Source organism: Mustela nigripes, chromosome 12, assembly GCF_022355385.1.
Source record: "Mustela nigripes isolate SB6536 chromosome 12, MUSNIG.SB6536, whole genome shotgun sequence".
In the NCBI taxonomy this organism is placed as follows: Eukaryota; Metazoa; Chordata; class Mammalia; order Carnivora; family Mustelidae; genus Mustela; species Mustela nigripes.
In genome coordinates, this window is record NC_081568.1 from 72,336,198 (window position 1) to 72,361,307 (window position 25,110).

Genomic DNA, 25,110 nt, shown 5'->3' on the forward strand with positions numbered 1-25,110 from the left:
TAAGGAAATCACCTTTGATGGATATTTAGGTTATTTTCAGTCTTCATTATGAACAGTGGTATGTGAATGTAGGGTAAATTGGTATCAATGAAATGGCTTTGTCAATGGGTATATGTATTTAACATTTTGACAGATAGGATCAAAATGCCCTCTAAAAGAGTGGTATACTTTTTTTTTTCCTTAAAGTTTATATATTTAAGTAATCTCTTCACCCAGGGTGGATCTATACTCCTCTCGTGACCCTAATATTAAAAGTCGCATGTTCTTCTGAGTGAGCCAGCCAGGTGCCCTAAGTTTTGTTTTTGTTTTAATTATTATTATTATTTTTTAAGATTTTATTTATTTGACAGATATTTGTCAGATTATTTGACAGATATTTATTTATTTGACAGATATTTTATTTATTTGACAAAGAGAGAGACATACACAGTAAGAGAAGGAACAGAAGCAGGGAGAATGGGAGAGGGAGAAGCAGGCTTCCTGCTGAGGAGGGAGCCCGATGGGCTCAATTCCAGGACCCTGGGATCATGACCGGAGCCAAAGGCAGATGCTTAATGACTGAGCCACCCACGTGCCCCTTTAATTAAGTTTTTAACTTTAATTCCAGGGTATTTAACATCCAGTGTTATATTAGTTTCAGGTCACCATTAAAATTTTGTAGTATTTTCTTTGACTGTTTTTTGATGTAGTATTTCCATATCTATAATGATAGCATATGTAGATTTTTTTTTAAGATTTTATTTATTCGTGAGAAAAAAAGAGCACAAGCTGAGGGAGGGGCAGATGGAGAGGGGCAAGCAGACTCCCCACTGATCAGAAAGCCCACAGCAGAGCTCAATCCCACTATCCTAAGATCATGACCTGAGCCAAAGTCAGACATTTAACAGGCTGACCCACCCAGACACCCCAGCATATGTCAGTTTTTTATTTTTACGATGTTTAATCACTGAGTTCCTGCTTAGGGCTATGAAAATGGTTTGCTTTCTCCTTTTCAGAATATTATTTATTTATTTATTTATTTAAAGATTTTATTTATTTATCTGATGGACAGAGATCACAAGTAGGCAGAGGCAGGTGGGGGTGGGGGAAGCAGGCTCCCAGCGAAGCAGAGAGCCCGATGTGGGGCTCAATCCCAGGACCCTGGGATCACGACCTGAGCTGAAGGCAAAAGCTTTAACCCACTGAGCCAACCACGCGCCTCTCTTTTTCAGAGTATTATTAATCATCTTGATAAAGTCTTTGGAATGGGTGTTTTTAGGAAACTTAGACCTAAAGACCAAAAGACCAAAACTTTTTAATCATGTTGATAAATAGCTTTCACTTACTCACTAATTTTTTTTTTTTAAGATTTTATTTATTTATTTGAGAGACAGAGATCACAAGTAGGCAGAGAGGCAGGCAGAGAGAGAGGAAGGGAAGTAGGCTCCCCACTGAGCAGAGAGCCTGATTTGGGGCTTGATCCCAGGACCCTGGGATCACGACCTGAGCGGGAGGCAGAGGCTTTAACATACTGAGCCACCCAGGTGCCCCGCTTTCTCACTGATTTGTAATAGAAAATTTCTTTTTCATGGAGGCAGTCTTTGAGGTGTGTAGAGGATTTAAACTTGAGAATAACTAGTAAGTGGGGAATTATGCTTATTAATTCATCTAGTTTCTCATTTTAGGAAAAAAGTGGATTCATGTTTACATCTTGCCTGAAATTAAAATGAGATTAATCATGTTTGAAGTCTGCTTTCTTAGTTGAAGATGATTTTTTTGTTTGCTGGTATATTCGTAGATATATTTAAAAGATGTGTCCCTGCAATTGTATCGCTTTGGGAGCTATTATAAATAAAGCTGCTATAAACACTCAAAAACAAACAAACAAAAAGATGACTGATCTTAATCTGGTGTAAATTGAGTTTGTATATACAGCTGTTTTTCATTTTCCTCTTTATATAATTTGAGAGTTTATATGGAATATTGCTGGAATAAAGTTGTTAATCTTTCTTTCCTTCTGTATCTCTCATTCCCCCCCCAAGAACTTTGATCAGAATAAGCTGGAAGAAGAAATGAGAAAGCGAAAAGAAAGAGTAGAAAAATGGCGAGAAGAGCAACGTAAAAAGGCCATGGAAAACATAGGAGAACTGAAAAAAGAAATTGAAGAGATGAAACAAGGGAAAAAATGGAGCTTAGAAGATGATGATGGTATATTCATTTGTTAGATAGTCTATGTAATAATTCACGTGACATATTCTAGAAATACGAGTAATATTTCATGTTGGGAATTTTTAGGCCATTTTTTACTGTGGAAAATACAGCATTTTAACTTTTTTTTTTTTTTTTTAAGATTTTATTAGAGCATGATCAGGGGTGAGTTGCGGAGGGAGAGGGAGAAGCAGAGTCCCCACTGAGCAGGGAGCCCCATGTGGGGCTCAGTCCTGACCTGAGCCAAAGGTCGATGCTTAACTGACTGAGCCACCCAGGTGCCCCAACCATTTTTTTAATATTTCCTTTTTTTTTTGTGTGTGTGTGTAAAGATTTTATCTATTTATTTGCCACAGAGAGAAAGAGATCACAAGTAGGCAGAGAGGCAGGCAGAGAGAGGGGGGGGAAGCAGGCTCCGTGCCGAGCAGAGAGCCTGATGTGGGACTCGGATCCCAGGATCCTGAGATCATGACCCAAGCCAAAGGCAGAGGCTTAACCCAGTGAGCCACCCATATATCTTATATATGAGATACAATCTCATATATTAAAGGCACCCCTTTAATATATTTTTTAAAGATTTATTTATTTGAGAGAGCTAGAGCACGAGTGCACATGAATTGGGGGAGAAGCCAAGAGAGGGAGAGCAAATCTGAAGCAGATTCAGCATGAGGCTGGACTCAGGGCTTGATCCCACAACCACGAAAGCATGATCTGAACTGAAATCCAGAGTTAGTTGCTTAACCAACAGAGCCACCCAGGCACCCTGATAATATTTTTTAAAGATCTATCCATTTGAGAGAGAGAATGATCAGGGGGAGTGGCAGAGGGATAGAGAATCCTCAAGCAGGCTCTCTGCTGAGTGTGGAGCCTGATGCAGGCTTGATCCCAGGACCCTGAGATCATGACCTGACCTGTAACCAAGTGTGAGATGCTTAACCCACTTACCTATCCAGAGCCCTCATTTTAACCATTATTAAGTGTATAGGTCTGTGGCATTAAATAAATTCATGGTATTCATCACCCATCACTACTATCCATTTCTAGAACTTTTTCATCATTCCAAACAAAGTCTACCCAGTATGGATTTCTTTTTCTTTCTTTTTTTTAATATTTTATTTATTTACTTGTCAGAGAGCATGTGTGCACAAGGAGGGGAAGCTGCAGGCAGAAGGTTAAGCAGGCTCCCCACCCGGCAAGGAGCCCAGAGTGGGACTCGATCCCAGAACCCTGGGATCATGACCTGAGCCAAAGGCAGCCACTTAACTGACTCAGCCACCCAGGCATCCCCAGATTTCTTTTTCTTTTATTCTATTCTATTCTTTTTTCTTTCTTCCTTCCTTCTTTCTTTCTTCCTTTCTTTTTTTTATTTTTAAAAACTTTTAAGTAGCTGTGACACCCAGTGTAAGACTTGAAGCCACAACTCTGAGATCAAGAGTCTCATGTTTCACTGACTGAACTAGCCAGGTGTCCCCTGTACCCAGTAAAAATTACCTATCTTTCCCTCAATTCTTTTTTTTTTTTAAAGGTATTTATTTATTTATTTATTTATTCATTCATTCATTCATTCATTCTTTCATTTATTTATTTATTTGACAGAGAGAGATCACAAGTAGGCAGAGAGGCAGGCAGAGAGAGAGGAAGGGAAGCAGGCTCCCTTCTGAGCAGAGAGCCCGATGTGGGACTCGATCCCAGGACCCTGAGATCATGACCTGAGCCAAAGGCAGCGGCTTAACCCACTTAGCCACCCAGGCGCCCCTTTCCCTCAATTCTACTATCAATTTGCCTATTCTGGGTACCTTATATAATTTTAGTCAGAGAATCTTTTTGTCCTTTTGCATCTGGGCTTATTTCACTCAGCATAATGTCGTCAAGGTTCTTCCATGTTGTAGCTTGTATCAGAAGTTCATTCCTTTTTTATGGCTGAATAGGAGTCCATTTTGTTTATAATACTACATTGTATTTATCTATTTGTCTGTTGGATATGTGGGTTTTTTCACCTTTTGACTGTTGTGAATAATACTGCTATGAATAATGTGGGAAATATCTCTTTCTTCTTCTGGTTCTTTTGGATATATACCTAGAAGTGGAATTGCTGAATTCGTATTGAGATACTAAATCTCTCTTATAATATTTATGTTAATATGTGAATTGTAGTATAGTCTTCAATAAGGATTACTGATTTTACTTTAGACTGGAAAGTTGGGTTCTTATGGGCATAGTCAGTAAATAGCTCTTTCATTATTATATGTTAGTAATGAAGATAAATTAAGAGGATGTTTTCAGGTCACTCCTGATTTTTCATAATTTAGGAGGGAAATATTTTCCTTCCATATCTGTTTTTGACCTTGATGTTTTAGTGAAGTAGATGAGTATGAAATTTTATAGAAAAGTGGACTTTTGCTCTGTTTTTTGTGTGTGTGTGAAAATTCAGTGATTTTTGTGTGTGTAAGTTTCATAAAATGCTTTACTTTAAAAAATTTTTTAAAAATATTTTATTTATTTATTTGACAGATCACAAGCAGGCAGAAGAGAGGCAGGCAGAGAGAGAGGAGGAAGTAGGCTCCCTGCTGAGCAGAGATCCCAATGTGGGGCTTCATCCCAGGACACTGGGATCATGACCTGAGCCAAAGGCAGAGAGACTTTAACCCACTGAGCCACCCAAGTGCCCCTCACAGAATGCTTTAAATAGATGAAAGAATTATATCTTTACGGGGAAATGATGTCTTAGTTATATGAAAAAAAAAGTTAGGTTGTCTTGATTTTAAAATGCTTGTTTTTCCTCTGAAAGTAATTTTTCCGGGACACCTGGGTGGCTCAGTTGGTTAAGCATCTGCCTTTGGCTTAGGTCATGATCCCAAGGTCCTGGAATGGAGCCCTGCATTGGGTTCTCTGCTTAAATCCTGTTTCTCCTTCTGCCTGCTGCTCCCCCTGCTTGTGCTCTTTCTGTCAAAGAAATAAGAGCTTTTAAAAAATAAAATATAAAAAGTAATTGAAAGAAAAGAAACCATCTATCATTAGGAATTTTTAGCCCTACCTCTTTTCAGTTTACCTTATATATTAATATTACTACTTAAAACTGATACATGCTTGATCTGGAAACACAAGTGTGCATAGTTGCACTGCAATGTACCTGGGTTGATTGGAAGGAAGGGCATTTAGGCAGGGAGGGAATGGGTAATGGTGTGTTGTGATATGATTATTAAGTACTTCCCTTTGGAAACCTGTGTACAGAAAAGTGATTCTTCTATTTTAGATGATGAAGATGATCCTGCAGAGGCTGAAAAGGAAGGAAATGAAATGGAGGGTGAGGAGTTAGATCCATTAGATGCTTACATGGAAGAAGTAAAAGAGGAAGTAAAGAAGTTTAATATGAGAAGTGTGAAAGGTGGTGGGGGAAATGAAAAGGTAAGCCATTTTCTCTTATTTTTGAAGATTTATCCAGTATTCTTAATTGGGTAATTTGAATTGTTATCATGGTGACCTACTGCTGACTTGCCTGACTTTAGAAAGTTGTTTCCCCCGCCATCTCAGAAATGCTGGTACTTTTTCTTGGTACCACAGATGCTCGGGAATTTTAGCTATAAACATTCTTTGAAAAGTCACTTTTATGCCACCATCTTTGATACCTTTGCTTACTATTGACTTCTCAGTAGGTCTTCTCCAGACCTTTGCACTTTCATCTTTTGTGCTCGAGGACATGTTTTTTTGTTTTTTTTAATTTTTAAATTAACATATAGTGTATTATTAGCCCCAAGGATACAGGTCCGAGAATTGCCAGGTTTTCAGACTTCACAGCACTCACCATAGTGTTTCTTATTTTTTTTTTAATGGTGTTTGTTACCTTTTCACAGAATATATAGTTTAGTTTTTTTATTATCTTTATTGTTTTTCCTGTCTTGTAAAATAAAAGCTCCCTAAGAGATGTGACGTTTATCTGCTTTGTTTATTAATTTATTGTAAGTTCCCTGAACGTGTCTGTCTTGTCCAGTGAGTAAAAAGTACCATTTAGTAGTATTTTTAAAATGAACTATATTATAATATTAGATGTTATATAACTTTATATACTATATAAAAGTCACAATATTATATAAAATATACAGTAAAATATAATGCAGTTATGCTACATTTTAAAATTTAAACAAATTCATCAAGAGAAAGCAGACTTGTCTTTTTTGTCAATTAACTTTTCAGTGATAAGTGTTAATTTGGATTATAAATTGTGACAGTTATTATTATGTTTCTTTTGCATGCAATTTGATTTTCACTTTTGCAAATACTTTATATATCTGCCTTTAATTTTAGAAGTCTGGGCCAACAGTCACAAAAGTTGTCACTGTCGTGACAACCAAAAAAGCGGTGGTAGATTCTGATAAGAAGAAAGGTGAGCTGATGGAGAATGACCAGGATGCCATGGAGGTAATATTTCCTTAATTTTGACTTTGTTCATGATACTATTCTAGAAGGATTTATTAGAAAGCATTGGTGGAGTTGTGTTTTTCAGTTATAGAAACTAATGTTAGGAGGTTTTCTTGTTATTCTCAACAGTACTGTTGCTGCATATCCAGTGGCTAGAACATTCTGCTATCTTTGACCTTTTTCTGTATGCCCATGTTTTGCTTCCCTTCTGCCCCTCATGAACTTACCTCAGACATACAGGGTGGGAGAAGACATAAAGTGACAGAATTAATTGAATTTCTTTCTACTAACGTGCCTTGTAAAGATTTGTGTGGAGGGAATTATATCAAAACTTCCTTAAAGCTATATTAGAATTGGGCGCCTGGATGGCTCAATGGGTTTAGCCTCTGCCTTCAGCTCAGTCATGATCCCAGGGTCCTGGGATGGAGCCCCACATTGGGCTGTCTGCTCAGCGGGGAGCCTCCTTCCTCTTCTCTCTGTCTCTGCCTGCCTCTCTGCCTACTCGTGATCTCTGTCTGTCAAATAAATAAATAAAATCTTTAAAAAAAAAAGCTATTACTAGAATTATTTTTGTTATTTTAGCTTTATGTTGTTGCTATGATGTTCTGTGAGGGCCCAGAATAAAGAATGTAAGAAAGTAAAAGCCAAGGAATATTTGGAAGGATTTATTTATCTATTTACATATATATATATATATAAAGATTTTATTTATTTTTTTATTTGAGAGAGAGAGAGAGCATGAGAGGGGGGAGGATCAGAGGGAGAAGCAGACTCCCTGCCTAGCAGGGAGCCCGATGTGGGACTGGATCCCGGGACTTCAGGATCATGACCTGAGTTGAAGGCAGTCGCTTAACCAACTGAGCCACCCAGGTGCCCTCTATTTACCTATATTTTTAAGAGAGAAGGACTTTATCTTACTTTAACTAGTTAATTAATTTTAAAGATTTTATATTCATTTGAAAGAGAGCACAAGTGGTAGGGAGGGACAGAGGGAGAAGGAGAAACAGACTTCTTGCTGTGCGGGAAGCTGGACGTGGGGCTAGATCCTGCAACCCTGGGATCATGACCTGAGCTGAAGGCAGACAGCTTAGCCAACTAGGCCACCCAGGTACCTCAAGAGAGGTGGATTTTTTTATTTTTTATTTTTTATTTTTTTTTAGGATTTTATTTATTTACTTGTCAGAGAGAGAGAGAGAGAGCGTGAGTGAGCACAGGCAGACAGAGCGGCAGGCAGAGGCAGAGGGAGAAGCAGGCTTCCTGCCAAGCTAGGAGCCCGATGTGGGACTCGATCCCAGGACACTGGGATCATGACCTGAGCCGAAGGCAGAGGCTTAACCCACTGAGCCACCCAGGCGTCCCAAGAGGAGGATTTTAAAAGCTAGGAATATTGCCTCGCATAAGGAGGAAGTAGTAATGGTTGTAGCTTTTTAATTTTTTTTTTAATAGTATTCTTCAGAAGAGGAAGAAGTTGATCTTCAGACAGCTCTTACAGGATATCAGACAAAACAGAGAAAGCTTCTAGAACCAGTGGACCATGGAAAAATTGAATATGAACCATTCAGAAAGAACTTTTATGTTGAAGTTCCAGAATTAGCAAAAATGTCTCAAGAGGGTAAAATTCTTTCTTTGATTTATTGGTTATTTTGGAATGCGGGATGTGCATTGCTTTGCTCAGGAGAGGAAATACTGGATAGGTGTGTGAGTTGATGCATAAGGAGGAGGAATTTGCACGGCTTACTTGAAGAAATGGGAAAGGAAGCTAGACTGCCAGAAGTCATTCTAGAGAGTATGAACATTTGCAAAGATTCAGACCAGTGATGAGTCAATGTAGTTTTGGAAGTATTTTTAAAAATGAGCAAAAATTAGTTTGGCTCTTGTAGTTGAAAATTTTAGGGTTAAGATTACTCTTCATGTGAAGTTACCACTTTAAGTATTGTTAGCCTTTTTCCTTCTGGGGTTTGAGGGATAGGAACCAGCATGAAACTATAATTATGATTGAATAAGGATAATCTGGACAGCTCTTGGCTTGGAGAAAAACTGTATTACCTGTCAATCATTGTTTTTTATTGATGTTCTGATATGAGACATGATAAAAGCCAAGTTATAGAAATGGGAGTATTCCTTTTTGTCCCCAGTTGTAGCACTAATTGTATTAACTGTCTCCATGAGCAGTTCAGTAGTTTGTCCTGTAGCTTTTCTGTTGAATTACCTTTAGTAGCACTAAAAAAAAGATTTAAAGATTTTTAAACTTAACTGTGGCTGATTAAAAAGTAGAAGGCATTAATGGAACAATATTTAACAGCTTTTAATCTGGATTTTGTTTCATAGAGGTCAATGTATTTCGGTTGGAGATGGAGGGCATTACTGTCAAGGGAAAAGGTTGCCCCAAACCAATTAAATCTTGGGTCCAGTGTGGAATTTCCATGAAGATCTTAAATTCTCTCAAAAAGTAAGTGGTTAGCAATTATCTGCATTTTTCAGTGTCTTACTATTTAGAATGGCTCTTTTATACAATTAACTGTTATATTTTTATTCTAATAGGAAAACTTACTATTTTTTTCTTGAACAGCTTTATTGAGGTAGCATTTACATGTTGTAAAGTTTGTTCTTTGAGTTTACAGTTCAGTGATTTTTTAGTATACTTAATGGAGTTAACACAGTCATCACCATAATCTAATTTTAGAACATTTCATTATCCCAAAAAGAGGCCTGGTATCCATTCGTAGTCACACTTCTTATCCTCTCCTAAGCAGCCACTAATCTACTCTCTAGATTTGTCTATTGTAGACATTTCCTGTAAACGGGATTGTACTAATGTAGTCTTCTGTGACCAGCTTTTTGACTTAGCATGACATTTTCAGTGTTCATCCACGATATAGAATGCCTCGGTACTTCATTTCTTTTTGGCAAATAATATTTCATTGTACAGACATATCACGTTTTGGAGAACCTTATTATGGAACTTTGAGAGACCCAGAGATCTCACTTCTTACCTTGTCTTACTTTGGTTTCCTTTTTAAGGCATGGCTATGAAAAGCCCACGCCAATCCAAACCCAGGCGATTCCTGCTATAATGTCTGGACGAGATTTGATTGGTATTGCCAAGACAGGAAGTGGAAAGACCATTGCTTTTCTCTTACCCATGTTTAGACACATCATGGATCAAAGGTCATTAGAAGAAGGAGAGGGGCCAATAGGTACAATTTCTTTCATTAAACTGTTTTTTCAGGTAACAACTTTGTTGTCAGTTAATCAGAAAGACCTGATACTGTATAATGTTATATGTAACAATAAAGATGTCTTTATGTACATTTCCTTTATAAATTTGGCACTTTGGGGCTGATTTCCCCTTACCAGCAGGTGGAGTGAGAATCTTCAGAGCTCTGGAGTGACATCTCAGAAGTACAAAAACAGCCTCTCCTGGCACAGCTCAATTTTTAAACTCAGACTCGGCAGGTAGACTCCTCGTGCATCTATCTGTTTATTTATATTGAGGTTTGTGCTTAGGGAGTATCATAGATCACATGGATCAGTGAACTCAACATGGAAGATTGTAGGGAAATATATTTCCTTTTTTAATTTTTGGCCTTAAAAGGCTGTATAGTGCCAGAATTTCATTCAGGATTAGGTCTACAGATTCATTTCTTGATTCATTTGGCAGAGATCTGTTTTGCAAATTTGAGTAGGGTTTTGGAAATTTGTTCAGCTCCTTTCTTGGAAAAAGAGGGCACAATATATTCCTACTCTGCCCCTTCCGTATACCATGGTGGTTTCCGGAAACCGAGGTATGGCTCTGCAGCACAGTGAGTCACTTGATTATCTTTGCTCTGTGATTTGCACTTCAGAAGGATTTGCATTCTTTTCAACCAGGTATTTTCCTGATGGTTGAGTGAGGCATTTAACTCTCATTTATCTTTCTATAGCATGTTCTTAAAATTTACATAAAATTCTCATACACCACAATGTCTGCTGTTTTAAAACTTTTGAAATAGGATTTTCCAAGGTCCGTAAAACAAATAAAAACAAAAACAAAAATTAGACTGAGAAATTTGAATGTTATTGCAGAGGTTAAATTTAACACTTTAAAGCATAGTCTCCAGAATTTCGGTGGATAGTCTTTTGACATATTTATCTTTTCAGCTGTCATCATGACTCCAACTCGAGAACTGGCTTTACAAATTACTAAAGAATGTAAGAAGTTTTCGAAGACCCTGGGACTTAGAGTGGTGTGTGTTTATGGAGGAACAGGAATCAGTGAGCAGGTAGTTACAAAAGGAACATTCACTTTTTCCAGTCTTTTCTTAAATTAAATCATTTAATAATGTGAAAATGATTTGTTTTAGTCTTTTGTATAGCCGTTGCTTTTATACATTTATTTTTTTAGTATTTTCTTGTCAGGGAGTTAGGGAAGGGCAGAGGAAAAGGGGAGAGAGAATGTTCAGCAGGTTCCACGCCCAGCATGCAGCCCAGTGCGGTGCTTGATGTCACAACCCTGAGATCATGACCTGAGCTGAAATCAAGAGTCAGGTGCTTGTCCAACTAACCCACCCAAGCATCCCTCTGTGTACAGTGATTGCTTTCAAAATCTTAAAAAAATATGAGGTGTGACAATAAAGTGAGGATGAATTATGCTAATATTTTAGGATCTTGAGTCTTTGTAAAAATATTTATTTATTTTAGAGCATGGGTAGAGAGGGACAGAAGGAGAGAGGAAGAGTCTTAAGTAAATTCTCTGCTTAGCATGGAGCCCACCATGGGGCTCCATCTCATCACCCTGAGATCATAACCTGAGCTGAAACCAAGTGTTGGACACTTAACTTACTGTGCCACCCAGGTGCCCAGGATTTTGAGTCATTTTTGTATGTTTGCTTTCCTGTTCCTCTTCGTCTTCCTCTGCTCAAGGAAGGCAGATATTTTTTCCATTCTACTGATAAAGAAATGGCAAGAAAGGTTAGATATGTTGATTAAAGTATTTAGGTTAATAAGACTTGGTTTGTTCTAGACTTCTGATTCCAGACCAGCATTTATTTTCTCTAATTCATATGACATCTTTACAAGGTGGTGATGAGTGATTTTTGCTGTATCAGTTTTATTTGTATCCTTAAATAATTTCAGCAAAAATTATTTAATTATACCTTTATTTTGTTTTGTTTTATATTTTATTTATTTATTCGACAGACAGAGATCACAAGCAGGCAGAGAGGCAAGCAGAGACAGAGGGAAAAGCAGGCTCCCTGCTGAGCAGAGAGCCCGGTGCTGGGGGTCTATCCCAGGACCCTGGGATCATGACCTGAGTGGAAGGCAGAGGCTTTAACGCACTGAGCCACTCAGGTGCCCCTAATCATACCTTTGTTCACTCTCTTTACTTTGGCATTTCTCCAAGTGTCTTTTTCTTTTTTTATTTTATTTTTTATTTATTCATTTCCAAGAGAATATGAGCAGGGGGAGGTGGGTGGAGAGGGCCATAGAGAGAGGGAAAAGCAGACTCCCCACTCAGTAGAGATCCAGATGCAAGACTTGATCCCAGGACCCTGAGGTTTTGACCCTAGTTAAAGGCAGATGCTTAACCAACTGAGCCACCCAGGTTCCCCTCTCCAAGTGTCTTCGGAAGAATGACAGTCATTAGATATTTTGCTTTAACTAGAAGGAGGGAAAAAAATGGGTTCTGTGATCAAATAAATTTTGGAAATGTCACATTTTATAGGGTTAATGTAGGGTATTTTTCATTAGGACTTCTTAGTCTTTAATAAGAAATATGTCTTGTGATATTAGAAAAATGGGATAAATTAAGTGACATTTTCTGAACTTATGTCACCACAAAACCTTTTCTGAGAAATAGTTGCTATTGTTAAATAGTTTATGTTTTCTGAATTTATCTTCCTCAGTTGTTTTGATGACAGTTTATTGTAAGAAATGGTATTTAAAAACTTAACTTGATACATGTATAAATATTATATAGAAGTCAAACAAAAGTTTTATGATATCTAACACATTCTGGTTTTTCCATTCTATTTCAATTTTAAAACACCGGTTGTGACTTTTATAATGGTTCACAAATGGAAACAATTCTTAACTTGAAATAATTGGTCTATATACTTGCTTTAATTACTGCTCTCTCATGTTCCTTTCTTAGTTTTGAGGCATTGGGTCAAATTAAAATTGGTAAATGCTCTGATTCTCATTGAGTTCAAAGTTATAGTACCATGTAGTCATGTTGCTGTTTCCTCTTCCTTTAGGAGTGCTCCATCATTCCAAAGAATTAAGCAGGAATCTTTGGAGGCTTCTTTTTTTTTTTTTTTTTTTTTAAGATTTTATTTATTTATTTGATAGAGATCACAAGTAGGCAGAGAGGCAGGCAGAGAGAGAGAGGGAAGCAGGCTCCCTGCTGAGCAGAGAGCCCGATGCGGGACTCGATCCCAGGACCCTGAGATCATGACCTGAGCCGAAGGCAATGGCTTAACCCACTGAGCCACCCAGGCGCCCTCTTTGGAGGCTTCTAATCAGACCTTATTGGCTTTACTTTATGGAGCTGTGCAAAGACCCTGGGCAGTATTTTCAGATATGTTCAAATAAATAATAGTGATAAATAGATAGTAAAATTTCATCTTTTTCATTAGATTGCTGAGCTGAAAAGAGGTGCTGAAATTATTGTTTGCACACCTGGTCGAATGATTGACATGTTAGCAGCTAACAGTGGTAAGTCAGGGGTATTTTTTTTGTTCTCATTTCTCTTTTTTGAATTCTGTACATTTTTGTTAAAGCAGATACAAGAAATCACCAAAGTGTTTTTATATTTCTTCTTAAAGCTGTAATATCTTAAAATTTGTATTGCAGCAAGCTTATTGTTGCAAGTGTTCATAAGATTATTGCAGTTTAATTTACAACTTCTTTTCAGAACTAACTCCATTTCATCTTTTTAGCCTTTAACATGGATTCTTAATCAAATTTTGGCCTAGCCTTGCTTTTAGCAGCAGTGCGGGGGTGAACTATCTTTTTTTAATTATTATTCTAAATTTTAGACTTTTTTTTCTACAGGAGCTAGTATTTTCTTACAATACTGGATAAATTAAGGTATTGCAGCTTCAAGAAATGTTATCTTTTATAAATATTGCATGTTTTTTAGCTTATATGTTGTGCTTTGTTAAATTATTCCCTATCAAAACTGTTACTAAACTGTTGACATTATTTAACTTCTGTGGAGAAAGGCCCTTCAAGATTTATAGAACTGGGCTTCCGAGACGTAAGCCATCCAAGGTAGGTCATTTAATGCTGTTCCCAACTTTGCAGAACTAATGGGGGCTGCAGATGGTGGTATGGAATACTTAATATTAGAAAGCATTTATTTTGGCTTCATTTCTTATTTTTTTGAAGAAAATGCTTTCAAAGGTTTCCATTGCAGTATTCAGTATATACATAGTAGAGTATTAAAAACTGTAAGTAATGCATGTTTTTCATAGCATTCTGCTTGAATTTCTGTATACATTTACTTCTAATTCTCCATGATGTTGGTGAAGTGACATTGAAGTTGTTCGATAAATCTCTGTGCCTGTACAGCATACGAAAAGTTTTGGGTTGAATACTGATAAAATAATCCCTTGTTTTTTCTCAATGCTGCATTGATTAAGTCTCCTGACATTCATCTTGATTAATTTTACCTTTTTCCTTTATCTGTCCTTTTGATTTATATTGAATAACTATTTTATACATGTTTTTGCCAGGTGATTGATTCTTCAGTTGATAGAAATGCTTGTGTTAATCCTTTAGAAAGGCTTTCCTCTGTATGTATTTAGTTTTCTCTGGCTAAGAAGTGCTTTGCAACTATTTAAATCAGTGGGAGTGTTTAATAAAATTGAACTTATATCTTTGTATAGGAAAAAGTATATATGCAATACATTTGGTATTATAGTTTTTATGTAGTACTGTAGTTATCTGAGGATGTTGAATAGCTTCTCATTAATATCTTGACATGCCCATTAGAAGCATCTAACTATATGGAAGTAGTTTATGAATTAATATAAAAAGGAAGTTTTCTGCATCTAAAATAGTTAGCACTGGAACTTGCTTTCCACACATACGCTGTAATCTCTAATATGTTTTTTCCTAGGTGATGCTGTCAGATAATGGCTGATGTGGCTCGATGCTTCATCTCAGTCTTAGTTTTATGATGTGTTTTGGAGAGGGCTGTTTTCTGAATTTTACAGGTCCTTCAGGCCCTATGATGGTATGCAAGAGACGAGTTTGACAAAATAAAGGGCCTCATATACCCATTGTCAGAAAGTACTTGCCATTAGATTAAGATCTTGTAGACCAAAATTTTGTTTCACTGTTTAAACATACCTAACTTACCCCTCTGGTTAAGTCAGGCATTTTAGTTCCCTTTACAGTTTTTTAAGTTCTTGGTAGTCATAAAATGAATTATGACTGATTTTTTAGTTTTTGTTTTGTTTTTATTTTTTTTTCCTCATCTTAGGTCGGGTCACAAATCTTCGAAGAGTGACATACGTTGTTTTAGATGAAGCAGACAGAATGTTTGACATGGGTTTTGAACCACAGGTAATCACTAAATGTCTTAGTGTTTTGAACTGTAAAATAAACCTTGTTTTTTTTTTTTTTTTTTTAAAGATTTATTTATTTGACAGAGAGAAATCACAAGTAGACAGAGAGGCAGCCAGAGAGAGAGAGAGAGGGAAGCAGGCTCCCTGCTGAGCAGAGAGCCCGATGCGGGACTCGATCCCAGGATCCTGAGATCATGACCTGAGCCGAAGGCAGCGGCTTAATCCACTGAGCCACCCAGGCGCCCCTAAAATAAACCTTGTTAACTACCATGAAAATGAATTGTTCATATGGTGTCTGAAATTTTCACACACATTTTGTTGTGCTGTTACATAGTAAATTGAGCACATATGGAATTGAAATAGGTATTTATGTTTTGAATTCCTCATAATAGGTTCAGAAGGTATTTATGCAGGCTTTCTGTGTAGGTCTTTTAAAAAAATCATTGGTAAAATTAGAATTGAAGTGCTGGTAATAGAAACTTAAGCTTTCATATTTTATAGTTTTAATTGTCCCTTTTCTTACATGTTTTTAAATATGTATTTATTTTTAAGCTTTTATTTATTTGAGAGAGAGAGAGCACAAGTTGGGGGAGGGATACAGGGAGAGGGAGAAGTAGGCTCCCCACTGAGCAAGGCACCAAATGTGGGACTTAATCCCAGGACTCTGGGATCATGACCTGAGCTGAAGGCAGAAGCTTAATCGACTGAGCCACTCAGGCACCCTCGTTGTCCTTTCAAATAAATTCCTTTACTTCATGCTTTTAATTACTTCATGATCAATATAGCACATACTGTTTACATTTTCCAAATGTAAAAATGAAGGCCCAGAGCATTTATTTACTTTAGATTTTCTTATTCCTCATACACACTCTTTGTCAGATACAAAATTTCAGTGATAAAAACTTAGAGGGAAACATGTTAAGAGGTAGTATTTTTAATTTTTAATTAAATTTTTTTTTTTTTTAAAGATTTTACTTATTTATTTGACAGAGATCACAAGTAGGCAGAGAGGCCAGCGGGGGGTGGGGCAGAAGCAGGCTCCCTGCTGAGCAGAGAGCCCCATGTGGGGCTTGATCCCAGGACCCTGAGGTCATGACCTTAGCTGAAGGCAGAGGCTTTAACCCACTGAGCCACCCAGGCACCCCAATAGTATTTTTATTAATGAGATAAGGAATGTAAGTTATCAGTGTGCTATGGATGCAAAAGGAAAAAAAAAAACTGCGTTAATTGAAGTGGAGTATGAGAAAGGGACACCGGGCGCCAGGGTGGCTCAGTTGGTTAAGCGACTGCCTTCGGCTTAGGTCATGATCCCGGACTCCCTGGATCGAGTCCCGCATTGGGCTTCCAGCTCCGCCAGGAGTTTACTTCTCCCTCTGACCTTTTCCCCTCTGTGCTCTCTCTCATTGTCTCTCTCTCTCAAATAAATAAATAAAGGAAAAAGGGGGGGGCACAGTTAAAGTGGTCTTTAGTCTTTTCAGTTTATTCATGTAAGTCTCCAGAAATGTATTGCCTGTCATAGTGTGTGTGTTTAGATTTAGGGAACACAATCTAAATGAGGTACAGAAGAGTGCATAAGAGTAAACAGGACCATGTGAGAAATAGTTTAAGAAAAGAGGAATATTTAGGTTGGAGTAGAGGACTTGATAGCATCCTTTAACCCTTTGAAAAATGTCTGTCACTTGAAAGAATCATTGAGGAGTAGACCTGGGACCCACTTGGGAAGTTAAATGAAGCGGTATCTGAGCATAATGTGAGAAAAGGTCTGGATAAACATTACTTGGAGATGAAACAGGTGATGTTGGGAAGAGGGCAGATACTGAATATGCTTTTCATCCACGTCTTTTGGTAGAGGCACGGTGGTCCATGTGTGGAAAGAGAGTAGGGAAATTGATGAATCAGTTGGAGGATGGAATTAGATCCATTTAATGTTTGTCCAACTGCCAGGGAATCTTAGACTTTATGGTAGTGTTTAAGGTAGGTGTGGTGATGGGGCGCCTGGGTGGCTCAGTGGGTTAGGCCGCTGCCTTCGGCTCAGGTCATGATCTCAGGGTCCTGGGATCGAGTCCCGCATCGGGCTCTCTGCTCACCAGGGAGCCTGCTTCCCTCTCTCTCTCTCGCTGCCTGCCTCTCCATCTACTTGTGATTTCTCTCTGTCAAATAAATAAATAAATAAATCTTTAAAAAAAAAAAAAAAAAAAAAAAAAAAAAAAAAAAGGTAGGTGTGGTGATGGGGCCTTTCTGGTCTATCAATTAAGCTTTGCCAGAAAGAGGTCAAACATTTTCCATTGGTACGCAGAGTGTGAATCATCTCTTGCCCTTAGTGCTTACATCTCCCTAAGTACCTGAGGGAGAAATGCTGAGTGATAGTTTCTTGCTCACTAAAACCTGTTGAAGAGAAGAAATTTTAAGAGTAAGTTAATGATTATTTTGTGAGCTGTAGTGTAGATTAAAAAGTGTTGGGTTGCGGTCAGTGCCACAGACCACTGTTGGGGTGTAAAGCAAATAAAGACACTCACTTGTGAATCAAAGCTGGTGCTGGTGAATGCACATCTGCAGACTGTCTTCTGTCTAGAGAGGAGTGGGCAGGCGGTATACCTCCAGACAAGATTCAGTACTGAAGAAAATAATGAACATGGGGAAATAAATCATGGCCGCTGAATATATATATCTTTCTGCGTATAAATGTGCAGTAGATGTACACTTTGTGCAATGACATGGGCGAAAGTTACAGGACTCTACTTTTCCTCATTGACGTGTGAACAGGCTGGCAGGCAGAAAGGTGTTCGGCCAAATCTTTGTGTGTTGTTTTAAATTTAACTCTTTTAGTGCCAAAAGAAGAGTTTTTAGTATGACGGATAATAGGATTTCTTTTCTTTCCTTTTTTTTTTTTTTTAAAGATTTTATTCACTGGGGCACCTGGGTGACTCAGTTGTTAAGTATCTGCCTTTGGCTCAGGTCATGATCCCAGGGTCCTGGGATCGAGCCTTGCATTGGGCTCCCAGCTCAGCAGGAAGCTCTTTCCCACTCCCCCTCCTTGTGTGCTCTCTCTCGCTGTCTTTATCTTTCTGTAAGATAAATACATAAAATATTTATAAAAGGAAGAAAAAGATTTTATTTATCTGAGAGAGAGCTGAAGGCAGATGCTTAGCCAACTGAGCCACTCAGGGACCCTGGATAATTGGATTTTTTTTTTTTTTTAATAATAGGATTTCTTAAGAAGACCGCAAGTAGTAGAAGAGTTTCCCTGTTTTTTAAACCTTACTGTTTCTTTTTAAACTTACTGAAGAAAAACTTGTACTTATTAGTGGACATCTTCCTAAGGGCTACAACACAATGTGAAGAACTCCTTTTGGAACCAAAGGCAGTGGAAAAGTAGATTAGGAATCCATTTGTTCCTGATCTGAAATTAGAGTCTATTAAAAGTAACATTTGACAAGATATTAAAAAGCAATTCTCCATGAGAAATTGCTCCATAGTTTCTGGGGTATGTTCTTTTTTAATTTAGTAAAAATAAGGAGTAAGAGAAGAAATTGATTATATAAGGAAATTAATCTTTAGCTTAAGTTAGCCACTGTGGAGGATATATACTTTGGTGAAAGTATGTAAAAAATAATACTCGTCCTGTAAAAAAAATCATTACTTACGTGTTCTGTTTTTATTAACAAAGATAAGAATGTTTTAATTGGCCTAAACTTATTCATGCCTTTGTCTAATACAAAATGAAGGTCCTCAGGATTCTGAAGAGGTGTACTCCAGGTTTTCACTTTCTTTCTTTCTTTTTTCCTTTTTTCTCTCTCTCTTTTTTAGGATTTATTTATTTGAGAGAGCAGGGGAAGGGCAGAGGGAAACAAATCCCAAGCAGACACCCCGCTGAGCACAGAGCCCAACTCAGGTCTTTATCCCACGACCCTAAGATCATGACCTGAGCTGAAGCCAAGAGTTAGACGCCCAACCAACCAAGCCACCAAGGCGTCCCACCGAGCTTTCCACTTTCTTAAAAATACCAGTCACATAGTAAAATGAGAGAGTAAATGTGCTTGTCAGTTGCACACTATAAAGCACCGTGCTTGCATCAGTCATCTTAAGGAGCTCACTATCTCATAGGAGATTACTTTAACTTTGAAGGCTGTCTTCAAATTGGTATCAAAATTAGATAGATGTTTAGATACCTTAGCATCTCTGAGCCTCTCTTTTGAGGGCACCTATGAAATATTGGTGGATAAGCAGTTACTGAAGAATAACATGGCTACTACATAAGGAAATTGAGGTACTGATAAAAGACAGATTTTTGAAAACTTATTTTTAAGTCTAATGTAATACTTTAGATTAGAGGAAGCAGATTAAGGGATGTAGTTACATTTGACTGGCCCTCCCATGCCCCTCTCCATGCCCCAAGTTTTTATGATCTAGTCCAAAAAAAAATTTTTTTTAAAAGATTTTCTTTATTTATTTGACAGACAGAGATCACAAGTAGGCAGAGAGGCAGGCAGAGAGTTAGTGAGGGGGAAGCAGCTCCTTGCTGAGCAGAGAGACTGATGCGGGGCTCCTGGGATCATAACCTGAGCTGAAGGTAGAGGCTTTAACCCACTGAGCCACTCAGGTGCCCCTAGTCCAGGGTAATTTTTACCAACATAGATACCAACATCTCAAGGACCCTGTTTGTGATTTAAAAATTGGGTTTAGGTTGTTTACATTGGTGAGTAAATAAATTACTTTCTTGAGGATAAAGAGAAGCATTGCATATCATCAAGAGAAGTATAAGACAGAATGTGTAAGTCTTTTAGAATGTCTCTAAAAAGAGCATATGCCAATGATCAGGAGTTGAATCAACAAAAAGTGGAAAAACTGCCAACTTTTATAAACGTTAGTGACTGAACTGATGACCTTAGTTTTAGCGTATGAGTGTGAAAGGAGAAGTTTATAGATTTACTTGGCAGACCACAGCTGACTTGAAGTATCTGTGTAGTGTGAGAGAGGAAACATTGAAACTTTCAGGAACAGCTATTATAACAGCTTTTAATCAGTAGCTCCCAGTATGATAGTCAAGCCAGTGGGAACACAGACCAGTCATCATTGAAAAGGTGTGTGAACATTAGGATCATTCTGTAGCCATCTTCATGACTCTTAAGCAGTAATAGTCATAAGGCAAATCTAAGCTCCCATGTGTAGTGCACTGTTCTAGGAAGCACAGGGTTTGTAGCTTATTCAGGAAGCTTTCTCTGTACTATGACGAGAAAAGGAGTTAGGTTTGATTCTCCAGAAAACCTTTACCCTTTGATACTGGCTTTTCTGAAAATGCTGAGGATGAATGGTTACTTGTGAATAGTCTAGGAAGGCAGGATGTGTATTATTCTTTGAAGAGATTTTCAAGGCCTCAGTGGGGCTTTAATGTGAATTTTTTTTTTTTTTAAGATTTTATTTATTTGACAGAGAGATCACAAGTAGGCAGAACAGCAGATGGGGGTGGGGGAGCAGGCTTCTCGATGAGCAGAGAAGCCCCACCTCCCCCATGCAGGGCTAGATCCCAGGACCCCGAGATCATGACCGGAGCCGAAGGTAGAGGCTTAACCCAGTGAGCCACCCAGGAGCCCCTAATGTGAATTTTCTGATCCTTGTTCTCACATGAGAAGTTGAGACTAAATGAGCAGTTCTTTGACTTAAGATGATCAGATATCTGGGAGTCACAATGCTTTGTATGTAATGTCCTAAAATTTGCAAACATTGAGGACCATTGTATGAGTTTGCAATGATATTACTACCAAATTCATGTTATCACACTTAGCATGGTTAATGATTGCTAATTTTCATTAATATACTTCAGTCATTCTGAAAATGTTGTCATTTTATGTAGGAAATTCAAGAGAAGCGTTGCAGGTAACATGACACAGAAACTGGGACCTGAGTAAAGTGAGAAATTGAGCCGTGGGGATATTTGTTAGAAAAGTGTTACAGGCAAAGCACCAGTACAAATGCCATGATGTGGGAGCTTGCTTGGCCAGTGTCCCCAGCGCAGAATAAAGAACGGGGAATGTGGTATGAGAGAGGAGGGGATGAGGACAGAAAGCTGTACTGATGGTGTGAGCATGGTGAACATATAAGACCCTGTACAGCTGGGGTAGGAATTTGGGTTTTGATTTATTTTTTTATTTAAAGATTTTGTTTATTTATTTGACAGAGATCACAAGCAGGCAGGGAGGCAGGCAGAGAGAGAGGAGGAAGAAGGCTCCCTGCTTGAGCAGAGAGCCCGAAGTGGGTCTTGATCCCAGGACACTGAGATCATGTCCTGAGCCGAAGGCAGAGGCTTTAACCCACTGAGCCACCCAGGTGCCCTACATTTTTAGTCTTAATGGTTACACGTGCACAGAGGTTTAATGGTACCCCTTCTATACTTCTCTTCAATCTCTTAGCTGATTATTGTGGTATTCTACTTCTCTAAATAGTGTGCTTTTATTTCTCCTTTTCATTTTTCTGTTTTTTATATTACTTAATGACTTCCCATGGGGGAATGTAATTTCTTGTTTCCCTTCCTCCTGTCACATTCTTGCATCATTTTCATCCTTTATTTTTTCAGTAGATTTATGTTGTTACTTTAATTGAATCCGTATATAACATTATGGCAATCTAAATGTTATTCAGAGCTGGGCAGTGTATTAAACTGATTATTTTAAATTTCTTCTATACCTTTTTGTTTTCTCCAGAGATAATTGTCTTTTTATGTTTGTTGACTGGATTTCTATGTATTTAAAACTAATTAAATGCCAAACTATTAGTTACATAAATCTATCAAGTAGTTGAAACACGTCAAGTTTTCTGTTTGTTTCATCTTCCTTAAGGAGTTTTTTCAGAGCCTGTTGACCTGTTTTAGTCATGGTTTGTTGTTTTCCCTGCTTGAAATACAGCTGCTGTCCTGGGATCCATCATTCTGGGACCAATAAAGAGTTCCCCTTTGCTTCTCACCTTGTTAGGTCCCCAGAGATCTATAACCCAAGAATAGATCTTTTCTTAAATTATTATTTTTTTTAAACAGAAGGCTTCATGAATTTCTGTGTCATTCTTGCATTAAAGGGCCATACCAATCTCTGTATCTTTCCAATTTTTTTTAGTAAAGTTGTTGCTAAAGCGAGCACTTAAGTGATTAATTTTAAAAAAATGTTTTTATTCAAGAATAATTAGTATATGGTATTATATTAGTTTCAGGTGTACGATATCCAGGTGTACAATATTCAGTACAATATTACTCAGTACTCATCCTGATAAGTGTACTCTTAATCCTCTTCACCTATTTCATCCATCCCTACATCTGCCTCCCCTCTGTTGACCACCAGTTTATTCTGTTTTTAAGTCTGCTTTTTTTTTGGTCTTTTTTATTCTTTTTTTGTTTGTTTGGTTTCTTAAATTTTACATATAAGGAAATCATATGGTATTTGTTTTTGTCTGACTAGCTTATTTTGCTTAGCATTATACCCTGTAGGTTCATCCATGTCATTGCAAATGGAAAGATTTCATTTAAATGACTTTTTTTTTTTTTAAGATTTTTATTTATTTATTTGACAGAGAGAGATACACTGAGAGGGAACATAAGCAGGGAGAGTGGGAGAGGGAGAAGCCGGCTTCACGCCAAGCAGGGAGCCCAATGTGGGGTTCAATCCCAGGACCCCAGGATCATGACCGGAGCTGAAGGCAGATGTTTAACGACTGAGCCACCAAGGCACCCCTAAATGATGCATTTAAGAAAAAAATATTTTTTTAAGATTTATTTGACAGATTGAGAGAGACAGTGAGAGAGGGATCACAAGCAGGGGGAGTAGGAGAGGGAGAAGCAGGCTTCCTGCTGAGCAGGGAGCCCCATGCAGGGCTCTATCCCAGAATCCTGGTTTATGGCCTGAGCTGAAGGCAGATGCTTAATGACTGAGCCATCCAAGTGCCCCTGAATGACACATGTTTAAAGATTGCCTATATAGGATTTGTGTCCTCTGAGTTGCTTTTCTCTTTGCTTTGGTTTCTAAATTCTGTAGATGTCTGGGAATCTGTAATTTCCTACTTATGTTAAAATTCAAAGCTCTCTGTGCCAGAGCAGAACTTACTCTTGAGTTTCAGTGTTGTGATCTGGTTGGGTCTTTCTTTTGGAAGGGGAGTATCTTCTGCTTGTCTGTCCCTGGAGAAAAAATGGGCAGTCTTCTGCCTGGAATAGGAAGGTCTGTCTCCCGTTTTGGGTTGGGAAGGAGGCCCTGAGGGAGAGGTGGGAGTCTCAGCATCAAGCATTATGTGTTTACTTAATGCTTTTCCTCTTAGGATGTTATCCTTGGTTCATCCAGTCATGCTCTTGTTTTAGTCTCTCCAGAAGCTAAACCTTTAGTGTTGGCTAGGATGAGAGAAAGGTCCATTGCCTGGCTAAGTAGCAGTTGGGTGGAGGTCCGGTGATTTGATTCCTTTTTTATTTTTTTTTTAATGCTTCTTAAGCAGACCTTGTATCAATTCACCTTCTTATTTTGGCGCCCCACCTTTCACCTCCATGTGGGAAGAAAAGCTTTGTTCTCAGTTTTTCCTCACTGCTAGCATGGGATTCTGCTTTCTTGAGGTTGATTAATCTAATACCATCTTAAAACATTTTTATTGCTTTTTGTTTTGTTTTACTGGCAAATAAAGGGGTATTTACATACCATAAAACTCATGCTTTTATTTTTTTTAAGATTTTATTGATTAGAGAGAGTGTGCATATGATTAGAGAGAGAGAGTGTGCCTGTGAGTAAGGAGAGGGAAAGAGAATCCTAAGCAGATTCCCAGCTGAGCACAGAGCCTGGTTCAGGGCTTAATCTCATGATCTTACAACCCTGAGATCATGACCTGAGCCAAAATCAAGAGCTGGAGTCTTAACTGAGTCACCCAGACACCTCTCCCTTCTTGCTTTTTTAATCTTTTTCTGTATGACAGTACATTTGAAAGCTTTAAATTAAACAGACTAAAAAATAAGAACAGTGCAATAGATTAATTAAAGAAATCAGATTTTAATTTTCCCATAAGGAAGCCACCAGTTCCTATGTTATTAGCAAGTTCTACCAAATATTCAAGGAATAACTATATTCCTAATCATTCCAAAGTATGAAAAAGGATGAATACGCAACAGTTTATAAGATCATTGTAATCTTTTTTTTTTTTTAAGATTTTATTTATTTATTTGACAGAGTCACAAGCAGGCAGAGAGAGAGGAAGGGAAGCAGGCTCACTACTGAGCAGAGAGGCCAACTCAGGGCTCGATCCCAGAAGCCTGGGATCATGACCCGAGCCGAAGGCAGAGGCTTTAACCCACTGAGCCACCCAGGCACCCTTGTAATCTTTTATTTTTAAAAGGGCTCTCAGTCCTCATTATATATCATAAAAATTCACCTGTTTTAAATGTATAATACAATGGTTTTTAGTGTAATACTCATTTGTGCAGCTATTACCACAATCCAGTTTTATTTCTTTTAAATCCAGTTTTAGAACATTTCCGTCACCAGAAGGATGCCTCATGCCTACTTTTACTCATTTCCGGTATTCACCCCAGTCTGAGGCAGTTGCTGATCTACGTTCTATCTTTATAGATTTGTCTTTTCTGGACATTTCATATAAAATTCATGTATTACATATCTAACTTATTTTATTCAGCATAATGTACTTGAGGTTTGTCCATCTTATAGCATATCTTTCATTGCTGAGTGGTTAGTATTCTGTCATAATGATGTATATCATATTTTGTTTATCCATGAACTGTTTGATCAGTATTTTGGATTATTTCCACTTTTTGGCTGTTACGAATGATGCTGCTGTGAATATTTGCTTACAAGTGAACATATGTCTTCATTTCTACCAAGAGGTAGGATTTCTGAATTGTGTGGTAACTTATGTTTAATTTTTTAAGAAACTGTCAGACTTTTTTCCGTGGTGGCAGTTTCATTTTATAGACCAATATAAT

The 25,110-nt window shown here is 37.9% G+C and overlaps 1 protein-coding gene across 2 annotated transcripts in view; it reads left to right on the forward strand.

Annotated features, from left to right (window-relative positions):
* Positions 1–25,110, forward strand: part of DDX46 (DEAD-box helicase 46) — a 72,258-nt gene that overhangs the window by 13,031 nt on the left and 34,117 nt on the right. For both annotated transcript variants that reach the window (XR_009407464.1, XM_059417599.1), the window contains exons 5-13: positions 2,022–2,187; positions 5,441–5,592; positions 6,490–6,603; positions 8,050–8,215; positions 8,932–9,052; positions 9,625–9,800; positions 10,744–10,865; positions 13,221–13,299; positions 15,074–15,156. Coding sequence is in view for 1 of the 2 variants with exons in the window: in XM_059417599.1 (XP_059273582.1) it covers positions 2,022–2,187; positions 5,441–5,592; positions 6,490–6,603; positions 8,050–8,215; positions 8,932–9,052; positions 9,625–9,800; positions 10,744–10,865; positions 13,221–13,299; positions 15,074–15,156 (1,179 nt within the window). In the remaining variant the exon portion in view is untranslated. The remainder of the gene's footprint in view (positions 1–2,021; positions 2,188–5,440; positions 5,593–6,489; positions 6,604–8,049; positions 8,216–8,931; positions 9,053–9,624; positions 9,801–10,743; positions 10,866–13,220; positions 13,300–15,073; positions 15,157–25,110) is intronic.